This window comes from Pogonomyrmex barbatus, unplaced genomic scaffold (assembly GCF_055798465.1).
Source record: "Pogonomyrmex barbatus isolate J1 unplaced genomic scaffold, ASM5579846v1 scaffold12, whole genome shotgun sequence".
Classification (NCBI taxonomy): Eukaryota; Metazoa; Arthropoda; class Insecta; order Hymenoptera; family Formicidae; genus Pogonomyrmex; species Pogonomyrmex barbatus.
In genome coordinates, this window is record NW_028297108.1 from 439,759 (window position 1) to 462,694 (window position 22,936).

At 37.4% G+C, this 22,936-nt stretch overlaps 1 protein-coding gene across 9 annotated transcripts in view; it reads right to left on the reverse strand.

Annotated features, from left to right (window-relative positions):
• chb (CLIP-associating protein) overlaps window positions 1-22,936 on the reverse strand; it is a 42,408-nt gene that overhangs the window by 11,184 nt on the left and 8,288 nt on the right. For 6 of the 9 annotated variants that reach the window (XM_025218491.2, XM_025218492.2, XM_025218490.2 and 3 more), the window contains exons 2-5: window positions 16,525-16,630; window positions 15,760-15,931; window positions 15,493-15,669; window positions 15,214-15,290 (exon numbers count right to left, since the gene is read on the reverse strand). In XM_025218491.2, the coding sequence (XP_025074276.2) occupies window positions 15,214-15,290; window positions 15,493-15,669; window positions 15,760-15,931; window positions 16,525-16,630 (532 nt within the window). Of the gene's footprint in view, window positions 1-37; window positions 844-5,416; window positions 6,069-15,213; window positions 15,291-15,492; window positions 15,670-15,759; window positions 15,932-16,524; window positions 16,631-22,936 lie in introns of those variants that run through there. The other 3 variants (XM_025218493.2, XM_089071581.1, XM_089071582.1) reach the window with 3 other exon arrangements.

Here is a 22,936-nt window from a genome sequence, read left to right on the forward strand (position 1 = left end):
GATCGCGCTTGTCGCGATAGGATTAATTCATGTATACCTAAATCTGGATACAGCCAAGGCGGCTTGTGGATGTCGCAGTGACATCCTCTCGCCCTCGCACCCGGATGCTTCACTATATTATCCCACTGCAGAATCCACCTGCTGCTCGCGTCCCACAATTTCTTATCGATACTGGGATACTTCTTTAATCCACGACGCAGGCAGCGATGCCCGCTCGGTATTAACACGTCGGCGTCGTTCATCGCGATCGATGCGTACGATAACGTCAACGGCAAGGATAAATTCCTCCACATGCGAGAGAATTATAACGACGTTGCCATTTCGCCAACGTCATCGTCTTAATAAACCAGTTGCGAGCAAACTTTTTTCCTCTATCCCCGATCGCATAATTCTTCCGTCACGTCTCTTTTTAGTTTTTGAAAAACGCTACAAACGTTAACCTTAAGATAACATCGTCGTAAATATTAAATCGCTAATTTATCAAGATTGGTATTACATAGTTAAAAATTAAAAAATTTAAAACTTTAAAATGTTATCAGCATCTGCACGTTTAATCTTCACGCGACTTTTAAAATAAAAAGCTTTGTAAACGTCCTTCTTTCAATCAGGTCAATAAAAGATAAATAATTGAATTCTTAGGAGTCATGGCGATATTGTTCCGAGGATGCGATAAAGAGCCCATTTATCATGCGCAATTAGCGGAATTATCTAAAATTGCCATGTATCGATTGAGCTGGCGCACAAATCTATAGATCTTTCGATTCATCAAGCGGCGATTCCCACTGATAAACATCGGAACTCATGAAAGTGTAAAAGTCTCGAAATATTGCGGCGAAACTCGCGTACGTGTGAGCAGTTGCGCGCAGTGAAAGTAATATTCGTTTTTTGCCCCCTCCCCCCCCCCCACGAGAGCCTCCTCACGATGAATTAATTTCCACATCCTAATTAGATTCTCGTGAGCGTGTCTCATTAATTTGCCACTGTGCGCGAGCGATTTATTAAATCGCCTAATCACGCGCGTTTGATGCGCGGATTTAACGAGAATTATCCAATAAATTTTACTTCACACGTAATATCCGTAATGAAAAGCAACGGAATAGGAGAATGAGAATGAGCTTCAGCGACGCTATAATTTTCTAAAATTATTATTATTATTCTCAAGTGTTGCAATTAAGATAAATCGTCACTTCTCAATCGGAGATTCGCGTAAAAATTGCGAATTTTCACTTATTCTTTTCCGTTTCCAGCAATCTTTCACAATTTTTTGAGATGAGAATTTAAACGAGGCAAGAATCACGAAAAATTTGCGTCATCGAAAAATGCGCAACATCAAACGACATCGCTTAATAAAGCATTCAGGAAAAATGATTTGGAATTATTGTGGCGCAAACTGGCAATTTATGGCCGAACGGCGAGAAGCAGCAGTTAGATCATTCTCTCTGTCGGATTTCAAAATTGCCGGCGTAACAGTTCCTAATGTTTGCTTTTGCCTTTCTCGCAAGCATCGTATTAACCACCATCTCCCGAGCATTCTCCGCGGTCGTATGGACGCGCATTAAGAGGCTCCGTAATATCCAGCCGCATTTATAAAGATTTCTTCTCCAGGCTTTCTTTAACGGGAACGTTGCTCAAGTTCTACGGATATCTAAACCGCTAATAAACTTCGATTCTCTTATTACTGTACTTGAAATTTGATAACATCATTATTATATTCATAATTTAGTAAACACAACGTGTTTTAATAAATACAATCTGGCTCTTCCTGAAAGTTTCTACAATTTTGCTGATTTATTTAAAAGTTTAATCACAAATCTGAAAATAATGTCATCAGGCAAACAAAAGAATTATCTTGGACTTCTTCAAATTGCTTGTTAGAATATTAAAAATTTTTGCAATATCATTATCATGATTAATTTTGATGGCCGAATAAATTTATTTTCCAGATATCCGATCAGATTTTTAAATACTTCAGCAAAAATCATTCTTTCCATGTACGTTCGATAAGACGTTCATATTTATCTAAAAATAACTGATTGTGAATTGTTAAAAAAAAAATATCGTAAGATAATCAAAGGCGATAATATGGTATGCTACGTAATCGTATGAGTCGCCAGCTGATTTCTCCACCATCAGTTCAATATTCTTTGATAAGTGCAAACGCGAATTCGCATACCTGGCATACTCGCGACGATCGATAATTCAATAACAAAGCAAACTGTTATTACACACGTCGCTAATAATAACATCGTTCGGAATCGAGATAGGCGCGATTCCTTAGCTTCGCCGAACGATCGCGACCTATTTATTAATATCATCGATACCGGTTCGGTGTTCTCCGGTAACAATGAACGTACATTCACACGCGCGGCGTTACACGTAACAAGATCGCTTAATGAGAAACCCCATTTTCTCACGTTACAGATAGCCATCGTCTCCCGAGCCTTTTCCCCTCGGGTTTCAGCGTTCATTCAGATATTTCGACGAGTTGCCGGCTGTTGCCGCGACGAGAAGCTTTGACGTTTGAAACACTGCATGTTCCAACAATGAAGTTTTGAGCAAACTTGACGTATGCCGTTAGATGTGATTTTACATGTGTTTGAAAAGCGTAGAAAGGAAACAAGAGAGTACGAGATGATCGATTTTGACATATGAATCGGAGTTATCGAGGAAACGAAAGCTCTACGAGGAGTACCTGCAAAGTGAAAACAGTCCAACTGGACAGGTGCAATAATCATCAAAATCCACATTGGTGAAACACGTTTTGATTTCACGAGGAAGAACAAGTCGTACGTTTTCGAATAATAAATGATTAAATAAGGTCACCAAACAATCTCAGAAAATCTACTCACATCTGGAAAAAAAAAATTCCTGAGAATACTAATTTTCAAAGTAATTTGTTAAAAATTCCAAATAAAATAAAAATATTTTTAAATATATATTTATTGTGCAAAGTTCTTATTATCTTCCATTTATAAATCATAAAATAAAGTTAAAAGTCACTAAAATTAAGAGTTTCAATTTAAAAAATTTTGAAAGAAACTATGAGGACTCTAAAAATAAATATTTTATATTGCAATGAATTTTAAAACTATATTTTCAAAAACTATAAATAAAAAATTATATAATGCATAATCGCCGATACAAAATTCAATTTTTAAAAAACAAAATAAATATCCATTTTCGTAAAACAAAGCTGCATCTAACACATTGTCTTCAACACTAAATGTTAGATTAATCAGTATGCTATGATGTTTAAGATAGATGGCTCATTGTTAACAATTGAAATCGATAAACCCTAATTATAATATAGAAATAGAATAGTACAGAAAAAGCAATTTCAATAGAAATTCTCTTATTTTCAATAAAATTCATTGAGAATTAGGTTTTCGAGATTTTTTTCGGATGATAGACACCCTAAATCTATATCAGACAACTTTCAGCCTGAATTTATCCTCACTCAATTTAGCTCGAAACCGCGATTATCTATTACAACGAACGAATTTTTTTTCAAGATGGAAAAAGAGAACGAGCGTTTTATTCGTCGCAATTCTACCCGTAAAACTATTCATGTGCAGAGATATGTTGTATCGTCTTGAAAAAGAACAAAAAAGAACAAAAAAAAAAAAGAAAAAAAAAGGAAGGATTTTTATCGTGCTTCCCGGAATCGGTTGCGTCATAAATGCGCGCGTGATCGGCCTCTATTACGCGTAGCCGATTACCGCACACGTGCGCGGGCATTTATCGCCGACATGGATTAGCCTAGCGGTATAAGATCGGCGCGTATAAAAGGGACACCGAGACGTGTATTAAATCACGCAAAAACCGCACGGATTCCATCGTCCGTTAGAAGGATGCCGGCGATCGCTCAACGCGCGCGCGCGCGCGCGCGCGCTAATTACAGCGCGACCGATCGAAGATTAAGTTGATTAAGGACCCGTTTTTATTTATCCCGAATAAATCGTGACATCGCGGTTTTCTGCCGATCTCAGTCTTCGTTTCACGCCTCGTTATAAGCCGATTTACCCAAACCAATCTTCGTATAGAGACATCTCAGCGCCCAAACTGCACGGTTTGAAGTTGGTTCCACGTAACGACAGTTTTGCACGTATTATAGCCTTTTTTCTCTTCCCTTTCGAAAAAATAAACAGCCAGGCAGCGTCGAAGAAGAATGCAGAATCTTGTTCCTCGCTTTGCGCAACATCGTCGTAACGCGAAGGAATTAACGAGTCTTAAAGAGCGTGATCGGATGAAAGATTGCAATATCGCTTTTACGCTCGAAGTAAACGAGTGATTAAAATAACGGAAAATACGTCGACGAGTGCATTTGATTTTGAAAAGGCGTTATTTCCTTCGTGTACAAGAGGGATCGAGGGCGAGGCTCATTCTCCGAAAGAAGCGAGAACGAGAAGCGCCGCGCTTGTATTACATAACTAAGACTATTCTCCGTACCTACGTAATAAAAGAACACGAGTTTTGCATTAACAATCAATCCCCGTGTAGTGAATGCTCGAGCGGATTTAGTTCATCGCGTGGCCGAGAAAGTGCATTAATAATTCCGACTAGCAGCCCCGAGAGCTCGGCTGTTTCGCGCACTTGACGCCAGTGAACGCACTTTTGTTGATTCCCTCGACAACGGACGGAAGGTAAAGTCCTTATCTTTCTCAAAGCCGGGCCGAAACGTGACACAAATAGAGACGACGAATGACACGCAAGTTGACTATTCAAGTGGGTACACAAGTTCGTCGAGATGACGATATATCACTGAGAATTTTTGGAAGAAACCAAATCCTACGTGCGCGTATAAACGTTCTTCGCTACCAATGAAAATCAGCTTTAATTTCTCGTTAATTTTTATCTTTTCCTAATCCACATTGGATTGCCATCCGTCTTTGTTTAGGACGTCCAGGTGAATTTTTCAAAAGCGAAGTTTCGGGTAACTCTCTAAATATTTTATGACTTTACGATTTTTATTCTTTAGAGAGACATTATAAAAAAAAAATGCCTTTTTCTTTTCAAAAAACATCAGTCGTCACAATTTTTGTATACGTTCGAGATTTTTCGTTCATCCAGTTTTGAAAATTTTGATATAGCAACTGTAAACTTGCAAAATTAAAAAGATAAAATATTACATTAAAAGTTAATTGGACATTGGTGAAAGCGGACAAAAGTCGGTAGAAAATTCGCGTTTGACTTCAATTCCCATCGATGAGAAATTTCGAATCTAAGTTTCATTCCCAGGATTCAACGATAGGATTCTTCTCAAGGATAGAAATTCGTTTGCGCGATTTCGGTTCACATTCGATCGCGTCGCGGGACACAAAACCGTACGTTTCTTTCGAGACTGGAACACAAAAGATACCGCGTGTCGCGCGATTTTCTTTTCATGATAACGTGACTCTCGTTCGCATCCTCGTACTCTTCCTGCTTTTCACTGTAGCCGCGGGCGCGAAACAATCGGCGAACTCGTGCAAGCGAGCCTATGCAGCTGCAGCTGCAACCGCGGTCGAGCGTTCGTCGTTTGTTTCACAAAACTCGGCGGTGCACTGTCGAGGAACTCTTCCGACGAAAAGTTGACCGCGCTGACTGTTAAAACGTCGCACCGTCACGTGATGATGGATATCGATAGCATCGACACAACACACTACACAGCACGAAGCGATAACGCATTTCGCATGTACTTATCGTTACAAGTCCGCACAGCACGAAGTAAACATCGCGACCTCGCCTCGCGAAGTACTCGAGCGGCGATCGAACAGCGGCGTTACACGCAGTCAGAATCTTGATGAGCAAAAAAAAAAAACAAAACAGCGCACACAATTACGGAGGTACAATTTCCAGTAACACAATCTCGTTTTCACGACGATCGTCGTGTTTTGTGAGGGAAAATAAGCAGCGGCATCGCGTGTCCTCGATGATCGGAACGATCCAATCTCACGAAATCCACGCGAGAGCGCTTCCCGCTTCCACGTGGCACTGGAGAGAAAAAAAAAACTCACGCGGGAGGAAGCGATGCGATCGCGATTGCGAGTCGAGACCGACTATAACACAACGGCGTGCGCGTCTCTCACGTTGCTAAACGCCGACTCGTTTACTCTCAACCGAGCTCCCAAGAGTAGGCGCTTATGCGCGGAACGCGAGTAAAGCCGCCGAGTCGAAGGAGGGGATCCAACACCGGACCTTCCCCTATCGTTTTGATGCCCCGCTGGAAGGGGCCAAAGGCCATAGGGGGATGAAAGAGGAGATGCGAGGCCTGCACGGCCACCGACGCCGATTCCGGAAAATCAATGCCAGCGATATTATTGTGGAGTGTGTCATCGGAGACAATGGCACAGTCGCGAAAGTTGTGTACGTGACATCGTATGTGTTAAAATTATAATTATGTGACACGGAAAGAACAGTTTTGCCGGCAAATCGAAAAATTTGATTAGATCCAAATTAATCCTAAATTTTGTTAGAAATTTTTTTAAATTATATACAAATGCAAATTGCTAGATCAGAAATTTCTGCAATTTTATCTTCATAAATCTTAAGAAATCATCTTAAGAATGTATTACATCTACTTCATAATTTTTATATTTACAATGAAAAATTTATAAATTATTCTAAATCACATTTAAAAATGATACAAGAAAGTTTAATGGTAGTTTAGAACTTGGATAAAAAAATTATTATATAATTATTATTTAAATAAAAAAGTAGAAATGTGTTTTAATAAAAATATAATTAAGAAATAAAATCTCGATATTTTTATATAAATACTTTAAATATTCAAGATTATTTATGTAAAGTTCCATTGCGATGAAGAGATTACTTCTGTAAATAAAAATTTAATTTTTATTTATAAAGCTAATTACATAGTAATGAAATTTTATATAAATTATCTTAAATATTTAATATTTTTATATAAATTTTATATAAATTATCTTGAATATTTAAAATACTTATATAAGAAAAGTAGATTTCTACTTTATATTTAAATAATTTTTTATCAAAGTTCTAAATCGCCGCAAAATTTTTTATATCACTTTTAAATGCAATTTATAGCATTTATAATTTTTTCATAATTTTAGAAATAATTTTAGAAATAATAACAAATCCTGTATTTAGCCAAATTTTTAAATGTGCCAGTAACTGTAATCTGTAATAAATTGTAATAAAACTGTTTTCTTCATGTACACAGACAAAACTATAAAGTTCCTGAAATACAAAAAAATATTGTCCCAATATTCATCTCTGTAAATATGCCTTGATTAAGTTTTTATTTCTTAATTTATTTCGTTATATTTTTTATTGGAAAGTTTTCGACTTGCTTTTTTGCTGAAAAAATTTCCGAGTACTCGTATATATCAAATGTGTGAAAAAAAAAATGAGTGTTACGTCAATCCCACGTCGTGCCTCTGCATTAAAATAATAATTAAAGCTTTCGATTGCCGTTGCATTATCGTTTGCGGCAAGAAACTTTGATTACGTCCCAAATGTTAATACGGGACGGTTATACGCTTGGCTGCGTTTCACGCGGTGCAATCGCACGCGAAAGGAACCCACGCTCGATCAGCAAAAAGATATGAAAGCCGAATTGTCTTGTCAATAATTACAGACTAATTAGCGCACGGGATAATTAATGCCGATCTCGCCGGCAAGAGAGCAAGAAAGTCGAAGATGTCGCAAGAGATGCACACGCTTCGACTCTGCGTCAAGCTTTCTGCCTTCGCCGCTTTGCACTCACGAAGGTGCGAAGGTGCGAAGAACTGCATCTGCGCGGCTTTCGTCCGGTGCTTTCCATCATTTGGATTAACATCCAAAGACGAGATTGGTCGAGTTTCACCGTCGAGAGCATAAAAGACGCACCGAACGAGCGAGATTGGGCACTGATTAATCGATTTATTCCGTCGGCTCGAAGACCCGAAAACATCTCTTGGCCATTCCGACGTGGTCAGGGCCGCGAGTCATGCAATGATTAATTTAATTTTGCAGTTGCGATTTTCAAATCTTGTCAAAAATCAACGATTTCTTAAGATATATTTTCAACTTTTATAGATAACTTGATAAGAATTATATTAAATTAAAAATGTGAAAATTATATAGATAAAGATAAAACTATAAATAGCACATGTAGCACATGTAACAAAACAGATAGAAAAATATACTATATAATAGTATAATATACTATATAATAATACTATATAATAGTATAATATACTATATAATTATACTATATAATAGTATAATATAAATATAAATATATATATATATATATATATATAAATAATATATATGTGTGTAGTTGTACACGGGAACAACAGTTTTGCTGGATAGATCCGAAAAATAATTTTGTTGGCCTTCAAAATAATTATGTAAAGTGTACAAATTACTAGTTGCTAGAATATAAAAAGATTTTGCAGTGTCATCACCATATTCCTACATGTGACAAATGTCCTACATAATATTTTTAATGTCCCAATAAAATTATTCTTTCTGTGCAATATATTAAATTACTCATCTGTATTGATGTACATTTCTTTGTTACATCCTGCTGTTGAAATCTCAATAAATTATTTGTCATGTTTCCTGTCTGAATCCTCAACCAGTCCTGCATATAAAGAATGCCGCCGTTGGCCGTACGATTTTGAAAAGATCGACAAATTGGCCACGATGGAAACAGGTGAGTGATTGATGCGGTCCGATTCAATTTGCGTCAGTTTTAAGTCCGACGGTCCAGCCGGGCAGACGTGATTGAGAGCGAAAGACGGAGAGGAAAGGGAAATTAATGTAGATCGCGAAATAAGGTTCGGTCATGTCGCCTTGTAATAAACAAAAAAGAATCGAAAGTGTTGAAATCTCGCCCTCGTAAATCGCCGTTGTCAGGTCCACTCGCGTGTTTTGGATCGAAAACGTGTGCGTAACGTTTCGTAAGATTTGCACGAAGTTTTATCAAAATGTAGATTTTCTTCGAAAATTTTGCTCAAACTAAGATAATAGAAACCTTTGGTACCGATATTGGAAGACGAGATTTTCGTGAGTTAAATCTCAAGATTTATAATTCGAAGTTAATGTCATGTGGATTTTGATCGATCGTATATTTTGGGAGCTTGATAGGGTCGACATGAATCGAACCGCGATCGATGCATTTCCGCGGGAAGCGGGTAATAAATTATTACTGACGAAGTATCACGTAACCCTTAATTAACGCGTGACGCGAGGCATTAAGGCATAATTAAGCGCGAGGTACAGTTTGCGGCAACCGGATCAAGCGGATCGATACGCAGTTACAATGCTCGATTATAATAACAGGCTAAATTACATTCTTGTCCGATATGTTTTCTGATATAATTTTTATTTTATTTATCTATACAAAAGTATTATACTTACACGGAAAGAACAGTTTTGCTGACAAATCTTTGACCAGATACAGATCTGAAAATAATTTTGTTGAGCCTTCAAAATTATTATGTACGATACTTAAGTTGATTGTTAGAAGATAAAATATTTTGCAATATTGTTATCGTATTTAAATGTCCTATATAATAATTTTGATATCTCAACAAAATTATTTTTCGATTTATATCTAATTTTTAGATTTGCCAGCAAAATTATTCTCTTCGCGTAATCATTACTCCATATTAAGCTTAAAAAAATAAGTCTGTCAAGTTTAAATTAATGTCAATATTCTCCAAAAAATTATTGCAGAAATATACAAAAAAAATATTTTATAAAGTTTTGTAATGTTTCAGAACTTGAAAGAATCTGTCGGACCCCGATCGCGCAGCTTTAGGGTCAAGCGACGCTGAATAGTCTAGCCACTTATAGCGCAATGTAAAATACCGGAAGTGCGTATGAACGGCCTCGATCCATCATGGCTGTGCCACGATTTCCACGTTGTTACACTCCGCGTCGTGAAATATTTCGCGACTTTGATGTTCCTAAATGCTTTTAGATAAACCGGCAAAAAACTAGGTCGATACATGCGGTTTCGCTCGCAAGTAGCATCGTTCGTGCTTCCCCCTCACCCCCTCCCTCCTTCCCTCCGTCTCTGTCTCGCAATTATGCCTGCGTTCGTATGCACGATAGAAGCGATATCGGTAATTACACTTGACGGTATAATTAACGTATATGCGAACGTGCGGTGGCGTGGGCTGAGATAGTTGCGCCTTCCTTTTCTTCGCGAAATACGCCACATCGATGCGACGTCCGTCCGTCTTAGAAATTCAACACGGACGTCACGTAAAATGTCGCGGAAAAGGGAAAGAGTTAGAAAATACGCGACTTCCGGCGAGTGACTCTCGCGTTTCCCGGGAGTTGGAGAACCGCGTCAGGTGTCCTTGGTGAAAGCGAGTTAGTAATTTAATTCGTTACTAATTAGCGCCCATTACATATTCGCTCGTTACGATATTCACGACGTGAGAGAGATGAGTCTTGCGATATAAAAATTAATCGTAGAACATCGCCGGAAACTCTTTAGAAAATGGAACAAAATCGTCAAGTCATGCAAAAAGTAGACGTTTCCTGTCTTAAAAAAATATTTAAATAATTTAAGACTATTTGTTAATAAAATTCAAAATAAAAAAATGGGGATTCACATGGGAAGAATACTTTTGCTGGCAAATCTAGAAACTTCGTCAGATACAGATTGGAAAATAATTTTGTTGAATCTTCAAAATTATTATATATGACGTTTGGTTGTTAGAAAAAATGAAAGATAGAATAAAAAATTAGACTAAAATTAGAATAAAAAATGTTTTGAATAAAAAAGTATTATTATCATATTTAAGCATCTTACATAATAATTTTGATAGTCCAACGAAATTATTTTCAGATCTGTGTCTGGGCAAGTTGTCAGATTTGCCAGCAGAGCTGTTCTTTCCGTGTTGGGAGAAATGGCAGATGATTAAAGTTGTGAAATTCGCCGAATTCCAAAGTGGTTTGACACGTCGTGCTCGAAGATCAATTTATGACGAGCGATCAAACGTCCGCGATCAAGCGGCCACGGGCAAGACGGAAACCATTACGGACACCATTATGTGGTGTCCAACGAAATAAACCGACGCTTGAATTCCGCTTTTTGTGTATCGGACCGCAAAAAGAATGAGACGTATAATTGGTCGCTAATATAGATACTCTCCAAATGACTTTCGTCGAGCGAGGAAATAATGATGCAACAATCTCGAAAATACGCAGAAAATTGACAGCATTCATCGTGCGTCAAAGACGATATGGAAAATTATCACGAGTTGATAAATAAAGACAGATTTAGTCTCGGAAAAAATTCCTGGTAAATCTTCGTCGAGTCACTTTGTTTCCTTTTCCAATTTTTATCTCATAACAGGTTTCTAAAAAGATTATCATTAAATTTATTTTCAAGTTTTAAGCTTATCGTCAAACGATCGCAATCTTGACGCAAGCCAATTTATTCATTTTACTTGTTGAATTAAATTTTTACTTCGTTAAATTAAATAAGAGTGCTCTAGATATGATCGTTAAAATGAAAAATACGATCTAAATATAATGCGAAATAGTTAGCACGGCTCGTTTTAAAGATGCACGATGATCTTGAGCAAGAGACTTTGGACTAACAGATTCTTTATTACGATAATGTAAGAACCTCAGGCAAAACAGGGTGTGCAGTTCCGGGAGGAAGAATAAAAGAAAAGCCACGAGCGACTCCGATGGTCGATTACAGATTTTCTGGGTGGCGTCACGCGCCATGAGATCATCGGCATCGGAAAATATAAGTGTTGATTCCAGCGTGCGAGGCACTGCCGTTAGAGAGACAACGCTAAGAAGAATCGCCCACACGGCCTCTGCACCGAGAACGCAGGCGATAATACGTCGTTATATAATAGCGCATATACATTGCGCGTAATTGCACATAAATATGCTTATCGCGCGCGACGCCATGTGTCACGTGGGTTAGGCAAACAATTATTATACCATTATAGAGCAATTTGTTCCCTTTTTGTTCTAGTGGAAGGACCATGCCGCAAAAAATCTCTTCTCCCGTCGTAATCTTCTGCAATTTATTTTTCGAATGTCTTAATAAAATAAACTAGAAAAGTAAGAGAAAAGCACAAGTCTGAAGTTCATTAACGTACAATTATAAAGGCTAAACGTAGACAGGGATTTAAAAAAAAAAAAAGAAAGAAATTTATTTTCCCTTCAATTAATTTTTCTTTGAGACTCGGACAATGCATTTCATTGGCCTGGCTTCGCAAAGGGTAACGGGGCAACGGTCAAAGAATGCGCGATGAAAGGGCAGCAGCCTGGCGCTATTTTGTATTTTCATATCTGATCGTGCGCACAACCGGCGCAACGTGGAACCGTGCGCTGTTTTGCGGAGATAAATCTGCGTGTTACCCTACCTTTCACTTGCGCACGTGTGCATTGCATCTCGTTGCCCTCGGGGTAAGGTCGTGTAATAAGGCGCGAGATTAAGAGCGGGCGCGGGTGGCGGTACGATATCCTCGACGTGTAACAGGGTAATTTCTATCACGTAAAATAAGAAAAAAACGCCATTGCGACGATTGACGCAATTAAAATTATTTCGTATCTAAGAAGTATCTAAAGTAGAATAATTTAGATCTAAATCTCTAAAAACTTTTAACTTTAAATAATATATAATAATATATAATAATAAAGCTTTTATATATTTTGTGTAATATTTTTAACACTGCTATATAATGAAATGTTTGTACACTTATATATAATAATAATTTATCTCTAAAAATATTTTACTTTTACTCATAAAATATATATTTTTTTTAATAGCTACGGATTTTTTTCTTATTCATTGTTTCATTTCGTTCCTAAATGCGAAATCTTTTTAGATACAAGAAGCGACTCAAGAGGAACGTTAACGCGTTTCGACGAGATCTCGTGATATAACCGTGCCTTAACGTGAGGTTCTAACACAATCGCGTTGCACGGGGTCACAGGGAAAGAGAGAGCGAAAACGAGACTTATGCAAATTTTTATTCGCTCACCGGGCGCGCGCAACCTTTCCGTGTCGCATAGCCTCGAGAGTATTCGAGAATATCATCTACGATGACGATTTTAATCAAAAATTCCATGGCGAAAAAAAAATGTCTCCTGCGATTCTCATTCGTACTCGTCGAATGGGCATCCGGTCGTCAAAACATGCCGGACGGCATGTCACGAGGGTGATTACGTCACCCGATCGCGAAGTATGCGTAAATCATAAAAAAAAAAGTAGAAAATTGAATGTGTGCGCAAAGCGTTAAGCAAACGTCGTTCGCGTTCATGCATGAATGAATAGGACAGATGTATAACGCGGTTGATCGACGTGTAATTCTTCGGAATTATTTTAATCGCGGGAGTATATTGAATTTTCTTCACGCGGGATAATTTCCGATTTAAATTACACGTTTCTCCTGTAGGCTGTAGCATGCGAGGCACGTTAGATGCGTACGGTATTCAACGGTTAACGTTGGGATTCTGTAATACTGACGCTATCGAGCACAGCCCGTGCGGGAGGCTAAAATATTCATGGATGCGTAATCAGTGTGTAGAACGTGCTGCGAATCGCTCTAATAACGCCTGAGATCGATCCCTCGGACTTCGCCACGACCGGAAGTTCGGATGTCCATGAAGGGGATGGACGGTGATCTTCGCGGAAGATCGTCATTAGCTCTTCACGGCTGTTTTGAGTTCTATTAATATCTCTGAAATCAAGCGAAGCGCCGCGCGACTTCTCCTGCCAAGCCCAGGTATGATCTAATCGTGATCGATGTATATGCGCACGATGTAGCCAAAGGAAACGGACTTGATCGTAGATGCGCATCCTCGATCTTAGTAGCTTCGAGCGAGCGAGAGGTAGGAGTGAAAAAAATGGAAAATTCATCTACTTAAAAATTCTCCGGATAACGACAGCGTTAGAGTTATTAAACATAGTATAGTTGATATTCATTGATTCTAATTGTTACTTTCATCAGAATAACGAATGACTCCGCGTTTATTGTCAATTATTTAGTAAACTTTTCCATCGATATGCATGTCACGACAGCGGAATGTTTAATTACTTCGATTTGCAAGAGTAATTTATATCGGATAAATAATTTTGTTGTTGAACGATGAGAATCGCCTGGCCTTTCGCGGAACTATCACGAATAAAAGCGGTAAAATAATTAATGACGGCAACTAATAATCGCGGCACGCTCGAGCGAGAAATGTCGCGGAACTCCGATAAATCCTTGGGAAAGATAAAGATACAGCCGCGAGGATGATATTTGCAATGAGTGTTGCAATTGCGTGCACGAGGAAGTCCCTCCGCGAGCGACCGCAACATTTTGCATTGCGCAAGTGGAATGCCACGGCACAGTGGCAATTCTCTCGTCGAACGAACTTTTGTCCATCGTCGTCGATCTCTGCGCGGATTTTTCTCTAATGGCTGAGAGGCGAGGGTACCAAATGTGCGGTTGCCGACGTGACACGACCGTAATATTCGCGACCGAAATTCGAAACGCCCACCGAGTCGAGTAGCAAAGTCGAGTAACGGCGGTGTCACAAGGCCATCCGAGGCGGGATAGTCTTAGCTTCGGTATGGATTACAGGCGCGGTGCGTCGTGTTTGAAACAATATGCCGATACGATATATCGCGGGCGATTCTATCGCGCTCCGTACACAATATTATATAATCCCCGTGGAGTGGCAGTAGGCAGATAACGCGAATCAGCGACCTCGTTGCGTCGCCCGTTCAAGGAAACGCAACATTACGCGACGGAACGGCAAGCGACCTCCCTCTCTCACGCGCCAACTTCGAACGATGTTTCTGTCAATGTTGTTCACTCTTTTCACCGGAAGCGAAGAGGTAAAATTCCGATCGAGTCATGATATCGACGTGTCATTAAATCGAAGTCGGCGATGAGGGTACGTAGTACCGTAGAAGCAACCGTATATTCCCATCACATCGAAGAACATGCGGTCCTCGGTAAATATTCATGATGTATACATGTAACGTTAAGCTACGAGGAGAGCGAGGCGGGGCGAGCAGGCAGGTGGAGGAATCTTCCTGCATGCGAAGGCAGGATCGCCGCGTGATAAACTCCACCGCTGTGCGATGGCAGCACGATACAAGTCTCGTGGTGCATATTGAATAAGCGATATGCGCTGCGTAGCACACACGCGCCTTTCTTTTCGTCGTTGGCGAAGTTAAATTAAGCGATACCCCGCGGCGTCAGAGAATTCAATCGGTCTACTCACCATCGGATGACATCGCCAAGGGTAAAAGATCACCGGCGGCCTTTAGTTGATCAAACTTTTCTATTAGCAGAAGCATTCTGTAAGCAGAAGGGATGAGTTAAGTTCACGTAATGTGGCGTACGGGGGATTTTATGGTTTCGTTAACGCGTCGTGCCGATCGAATAATATTTAGCGAAAAGAGAAGTTTCTCGAGCTGAATCACGATTAGGAGATACATCATGAAATTCTATGCAGACTGAAAGCCGCAAGACACTCGCTTTCTCCGGCCATTTCACTTACTTGGCTTGCGGCACATTGTGCTTTCTTTGCAAATCGACGCGTAATCTCTCGCCTACGTGTCGATAGATGTCCGCCAGCGTGTTCAAAGCAGTTTCCCGAACCTTTTCCGATGGATCAGATAGCAACTTTACGATACTCGGGATTACCCCTGACAACGCCATTTCATCCGCTCCATGTCTGGAAAAAAAATTCATGTGTTTCATTCAAAGGAAGAACATTCTATCGTAAATATAATTCATTGTAAAGAAACGTAAAAAAGTCACTCACTCGTTCAGCGTTGTCGTCAATAAGATGAGAGCTTCCTCTCGTAATTTTGCATTTTTGTGATTAAAGGCTGGACGAAGTCTATCCAGAAGATTCTGAGGAGACATACATCCTTTCTCCATAATTTTCAGGAGCACCAGTTGCGCCTTTTCCCTAGTAGCATCTTTACTGTCACCTGTAACAAACAATGGATTTAAATGCTTGTTCTCGCATGCGTAAAATTGCGTAAAAATTGAAAGAGGAAAACGACGCAACCGGGAATATTGCCGGCTTGCATATGTACATGTGCATGTACATGTACACGTGCGCGCGCGCGGAAAGCTTATTCTCAACATCAGCTTCGTGGCCGACAGCTGAAAGCGATCGACCGACCGGTTCTCGACAAATATGGTGTACACATCTGTCATAGACTTCAATCTCATTAAAGGCGTTTAAACTTCACTTCGGCTCGTTCTATTTGGAACACATTTAGCGATTAACGATGATTCACTCAATACGCAGCGAAACGCTCGCGAAACTCACTTTCGAGATACAGGCCTAGGGACGGCTTTCTAATTAATACTCGATGTTAAAAATGGCTAGCTTTGTATCGAAAATATGGGAATATTTATGGCAGAAATATCTCTCCATCTCTTATCGGTGCCAATTATCAGCTGTTTGTGAAATTATCGATCGTCGTAAATAATAATAGAAATCTTCGACTTGGCAGTCTATTCTTTCTCGAGGACAATTTACGAGACAAACAGGTGGAATACGTCCCGTACTCACCTAGTCTATCTATCGTCGGCTGGATAATGGTAGAGATGTAAGGCTTGAAGTCGTGACCCATCCGATCGGCGAGATACGTGAGGATCTCTAGTCCGTTCTGAACAACCTGCAAAAGAAAGACGCATGCGTCGTTTGAATTTATGGCGCATATCGGACGATTATAGTTGCGGTGGCAATGATTATCCTCCTTCGGCGGAATCTCGTCACTCTCGTGTGACTGACTGACGCGATCATCAAGGCAATCGAGATCTACCGGTTTAACGAGCACAGAAAGTGTTTGTACAAGACTCTCTATTACGGTATATTAATTAATACTTCTAACTATGGCGAAAAAGTCAGCTAATAATAGAAATGCCTTGACGCAATCGATTCTCGTATTCTTCGCTTTTCAGAATTGTGTCATTTAAAGCGATTATCTCATTCAAGTAAGAAATTCAAATTTATATTTTGTTTTTATATCATATTCAATATTGTGATATTTTATATTATTCGATATTTTTCAAAGATAACAATCCGAAGAGGAGAAAAAAAAGTTAGTATTAGACACAAAAAGAGAAATATTATAGGATGTTTCGTAACTACTGATATTTGAAGAGCTGACTTTTGAAATCATTTTATAAGGAAAAAAATTTACATAGATATGTAAATATTTAAAAAAATGGCAGTTTTATAGAATTTTTAACATTCTGCATCTTTAAAATGAGACTATACATATAAACTTTTCTTCATTAAATTATCAAACAAAAATCAATAAAATAAAAAAAATATTGAGCAATACTTAACAAATAGGGAAAAGAAGGATAAGATGACGAAGAATATAACATGATGATTTTTCTAAACTAATAACAGATAACGAGTCGGTGTCAAATTTACAAGTTTTTAATGATAATCCGTTATAATTTGATTTTAATCTGTCAATGACAATAGATAATATAATAAAAGATGTATTTTGAGTAACTACATCCGTATGTAATTTTGTAATATTGATAAGAAATTACAATTATAATAAACATATATAATTTCACTGTCTCTATAAAACTACAATAATGTATATTTAAAAATGCATATAACAATATATTATTATTTTCCATTTTTCATATTGCAACATTTTTTTTAAATGAATAAATATAATAACCTTGAGATTAAATTACAAATGTTACATCAAAAATAATATAATTGTAAATAATTATTTTTGTTCCTCCTTTAATTTTATTTTAAGTAATTATAAATAATTATTACTTTTATTCTTGTCTAGATTTTATTTTCTTAAAGTTATATTGTTATAAATAATATTTTGTGTTTATATTAAGTATTTACTTGTATTTTATAATTATTCAAATATTATAATAAGAGTAATATAAAAAATTTATAAAAAAAAATTAGTTTCCACTCATCTTGCTCACTAATAGTCATTTTATTCATTTATGTGGAAAATTGACACGTCTTTAAAAAATTTAAATTACAAAATTCTAATATATTCTAATATATAATAATATATAATTCTAATATATAAATTTTCCAGTTTCTCTAGATAATAAGCAAGGTCTTAATTATTAGAAAAAAATCGTCAAATCTTAAAATATAGAGTATTTTATTTTTATTTAAATCGTTTTTTTAAATCATAGCATTTATAATATGAACAGAGAGAGATAGATATAAAAATAAAAAGAAGCAGATCTAAGAGATCACATTTCATATTCGTGCAATGTTGACATCTTCAGCGCATGTGATGCAACATATCGATCCGGAGGGTGAAGAACCTCATCCTCTTGAAAATGGAGAATCGCATCCCTGTATCACTTTTCCTCTTATTCGTTGTTGTGCAAACTCATACTCGACAGACTCACGTAATAAGTATACTCGTGATTACGATCTCAATAATACGATCTCAATAACACGTAGACGGAATGCTATTTCTGTTTCCTTTAATCAATGGAATGCGCAATTAGACAAGAGAACTTTTAATCGAACGTTTGCAGTTTAGTGCCTGCTAAATGCGCGCGAAAGGCAACTTGCATAGTAATTACGATGGAAGTTATAATTAAGTACGCAAGCCGTTAAGTAACCAATGATAATACTATCTTTTACATGTCGATTAATATCCCGTGGTATACAATATTTATGACTCGCGCCTAAAGAGGATATTCAGGTGAACGGTTTGATAAATTTAATTTTCCATTCAGCGGTTTGTGTACCACCGTCACGAATTGTAAAAGTGTCTCGTTGCAGTGTGGCGTTTAAATACATTTAACGAAGTGCTATACATAGGCGTATAAACCTATTTTCGAGCCACGGGGTAAACGTTCTCTCAGGGCTACCGTCTGCCTGTGACATCATTGCTCAGTACCGAGAGTTTTCGCTCTTCTCTTTGTGGTTTTGCTCCTCTGCGCCATTATCCTCAACCTTTCGATAAAAACGTGCACTTCTGTTTCATTCACGATCGTATCTGTGTATTACGAAGTGATTTCCATCCGTTATATCCGTACCTCCATTGCCTTCGCAAAACGTAAACATCTCGATAAAATCTATTTCCGTACGCGTCTTTTAATACCAGCTCGCAACAATTACCTGTCAAGTAAAATAACAATATATATATATATATATAAAACATAAAATTACATATAACGTACCATACATCCAGAAAAATCACGTTGAGTGAATTTTATTACATACATAGATGAAAGTCAAAAAGATGAAAGCCAAAAGATACTTTCCAAGTAGTGGAACACAGTGTCCTGTGTATTTCTACGTAAAAATTTTCGTTTCGAGCTCATTACAGTGGCTCTTTGTACAAAGTGAATGCAACGATGGAAACCACTGGTGGCTCTTTGTAGCGAAAGGATTAAACAGAAACGACACGCGAGGAGGGTCATGCGAAATCGTACGCGACCGTACCGCGCGCGTGGGCGAAAGATCCGCGGCCTTACTTGTCGAACTTGGGAGCACTTGGGGGGAGGGGGGGGAACTTGGGGGTCCGTTAAAACTGTTGTCAGCGCCAACGCTACGTGTGTGGGAGATCGCGCGCGTTTCCTCCGCACGAACGCAGAAAGGCATCGCGTGCAAAAGATCTGCATCCAACGAGGCGCCACGTGGTCGGCGGGAGGCTGGGGCCCCGAGGGAAACCTGGCCCCCGTCGAAATACGAAAATACGGAACGCGTATTTTCGGGTATACACGCGAGATATATCGGGTATCAAATACGTCGCTGAACTTCTTGGCAATTTAACAGAAAAGCACCACGGGAAGCGGGACGAGAAATCGGCCGGCGGTTACGAAAGCGAACGCGAATGTGGGAAAGTCTTGTTGATGTTCATCTGGTCTTCAAATATGATTCCAACACGAAAATGTCCAATTATTTCGGGACAAGGTTTACGATGGACTTTTAACTTTTATAATGGCTGAACGATGGGGGCGATTTATTTCCTCCTTAGAATTTTAACTACTTTTATTATCGCAGCGTTCTTTGTGGACTATAGCGCTGTGGACGCGACGCGAAAGGCGAGAAAGGGAGAAATGTACAATTTCACCGCGTCGAGAGTCGGTCGCGCGATTTGCAACGGACTATATTTGGCGGGTCATATTCCTCGGTTATCTCTCCTCCTCCTCTCATGAAACAAACATACTTCTAATACGCGAGATAAAGCTCGATTCGGTATTGTCATAGTGTTTTCTCGTTTTATTGCAGCAATTTCAGGGCAAAGCCGCCGACACTGTTTGGCGTGGCAATCCCAACGTTAGAAGATATTCTCGCACATATACGAAATTCACGAAATTCTAAGAAATGTTAAAGATTAGTTTCGAGTTTTTGATACGAACGAATTATATAATTGTCGGAATTCGTATAAAAATAATTGAGATGAACGGAAAATTATTTCAATAAGATGTCAATTCAAACTCGAAAAGAAAATTTTCTGAGTTTCGAAGCAACTTGTTAAAGAAATAAAATAAAAAAATTTTTAAATGTATCTTTTAAATGTATCTTACAAATAAATATATATATTTGTTGTGCAAAGTCCTTAATATTCTCCATTCATAAAAGTTTATAAGTCATAAAATTAAGACTCGAGTTTCAATAATTAAATTTGAAAAATCTTGAAAGAGAGACTTTTAACTATAAAGACTTTAAAAAAATAAATATTTTATATTACATAAAATTTTCAAACTTCTTCAAAAGTTATAAATAAAAATGCATAACCAATTCAAAATTCAATTTTTATAAAATAAATATCCATTAAAATAAATATCCATTTTCATTAAACAAAATTGCCTAATTACACAAAATCGTTGTCTTCAATACTGAATATTAGATTAATCGTAAAATCAATGTGTTCTAATGTTTAAAATGGATGGGTCCACTGTTATCATTAACGATTTAATCAGCAAATTCTATTATATTATAGAAAAAGCAATTTCAAAAAAGTTTCCTAAGAATTCTAAGTATTCCAGTTTTCTCAAAATAGATACTCTGTTCGATAATAAATTTTAAGACAATTAATTAATTAAGATTGGACGATGACGTATATATTTTGCAATCTCTCGCTTTTCGACAACGCATATCAGAACGCTCAATATTAGTGTATTCGATATGCTTTTATTTTTAAGTCGCTGCCGCGACTGATGTGTTTGCAAGTGCCTGTGCGCACGTAAGTAACGAGTTACATTATATAAGAGACGTAAAACGCTCGCGTACACCAAAAAACTATATATGTAAAAAAAAAAATGCAGCGAGGTGAGGATGATGTCATACGTTAAATCCTGAAAAGGAAACATCACTGTAGCGAGGAAAAAAAGAAAACGACGACTGTAAACTACAGCGGCTCGATTCGCGTGTTGTCCTGTGTCCTTGACATCGATACGGGTGCACTCGTGCCTCGCAGAAATGATGCAGCTATCGTTCCGTAAGGAGAGACATTGTTAAGTTTAATTACACACGACGATTCACAGCTGGGCGACCGTGATTCGACAACAAAGAATATATCTCGCGCGTGAAACTTCTATTCATCCACGTTTTACGCCTTTGCGGTGTAAAAGCAACGTGTCTCTTCGCGTTCGTGCCCGTGCACATTTTACTTGACAATTAAAATAAACGGAATATAAATAAAAGTCTTTTTAAAGCGTACATAAATATTTATAGGGAGTAGGATAGGATAAAGTTATTTAAAGGGAAAAAATATCCAGCATTTTACAACTTGACAACAATCGTCGCATCGATCGTATTCAATGTTCGGAAAGACCTAGAATAACGCGAAAGCTATTCCGTTGACATAAATATAACGCAAAGTAAATAAAAACGCAAAATAATAGAGAGCTACTACATAATAGAGAATTGTTTTGTAATAAAAACCTCGGTATCACAAAAACTAAAACGCAAAGGAAGCTTTAACAAAAGCTACATATGTCGCCAGTCCTTTCATTTCATTTCATTTCAGAGAACCGAGACAGAAAGAAGTCTTGGCTTAACAACTATTGAAAATAACTCGTAAAGGAAACGCGTTTTATTTCGTTCTCTGGCTGTCTGCCAAAATCACAAATCAGAATGAAAAGTTAAAGACTAAGACTGTAATTCGCTTGGAAGACAAAATATAAAACTGGTGTATCACTTCGTGAAAATTCATTAAGAGTTCTAGCTTTATTTTTAATAGTTCTTTCTTGATAAGACAAATAATTTTGGCCATTAAGGCATACAAATTTTTCTAGGACAAATTGAAATGCTAGATTCACTCATTCTCATTTAATCCCACGTAAATTTTTTTAATATTCATCACCGATTTCACCAAACTTATAGTTGTACATACATAAGTTCTAGAAAGAATTTTGATTCTACATGTTTTTCCATTTTTGAAATTTATCGCGCAAACAGAATTTTTTGTAATTTTCTGACAAGAACATAACGAGTTTTTCTAGCTAAATTGATTATAATTTTCTGAAAATTTTGATATTAAAAATATTACACAGAATTATAAAACTATTACAAATAAAGCTAAAACTCTCTACAAGTAATAACATGATCGCCACAGATGGGAAACCTGGAAAAGCCATGGAAATTTAAATTAGCCAGCGAAAACTTGAAAAAGTCGGGAAAAGATGTAAAGAAGTCTGAAATTTTGAACTTTGCTAACAATTTTCTTAAATACTCTTGTTTTAAAAGATACTTGTAATTTTTAATTGATACTGTAATTTTTTCAACATTTTTATTTAATCTCTTTTTTCTGTCATAACTACATTCTGTTTTATATGTACCATATTTTTACACATATATATATTTACATATATATATATATATATATATATATATATGTAAAAATATGGTACATATAAAATAGAATGTAGTTATGACAGAAAAGAGAGATTAAATAAAAATGACAAAATGACAAAATTGAAAAAATTACAGTATCAATTAAAAATTACAAGTA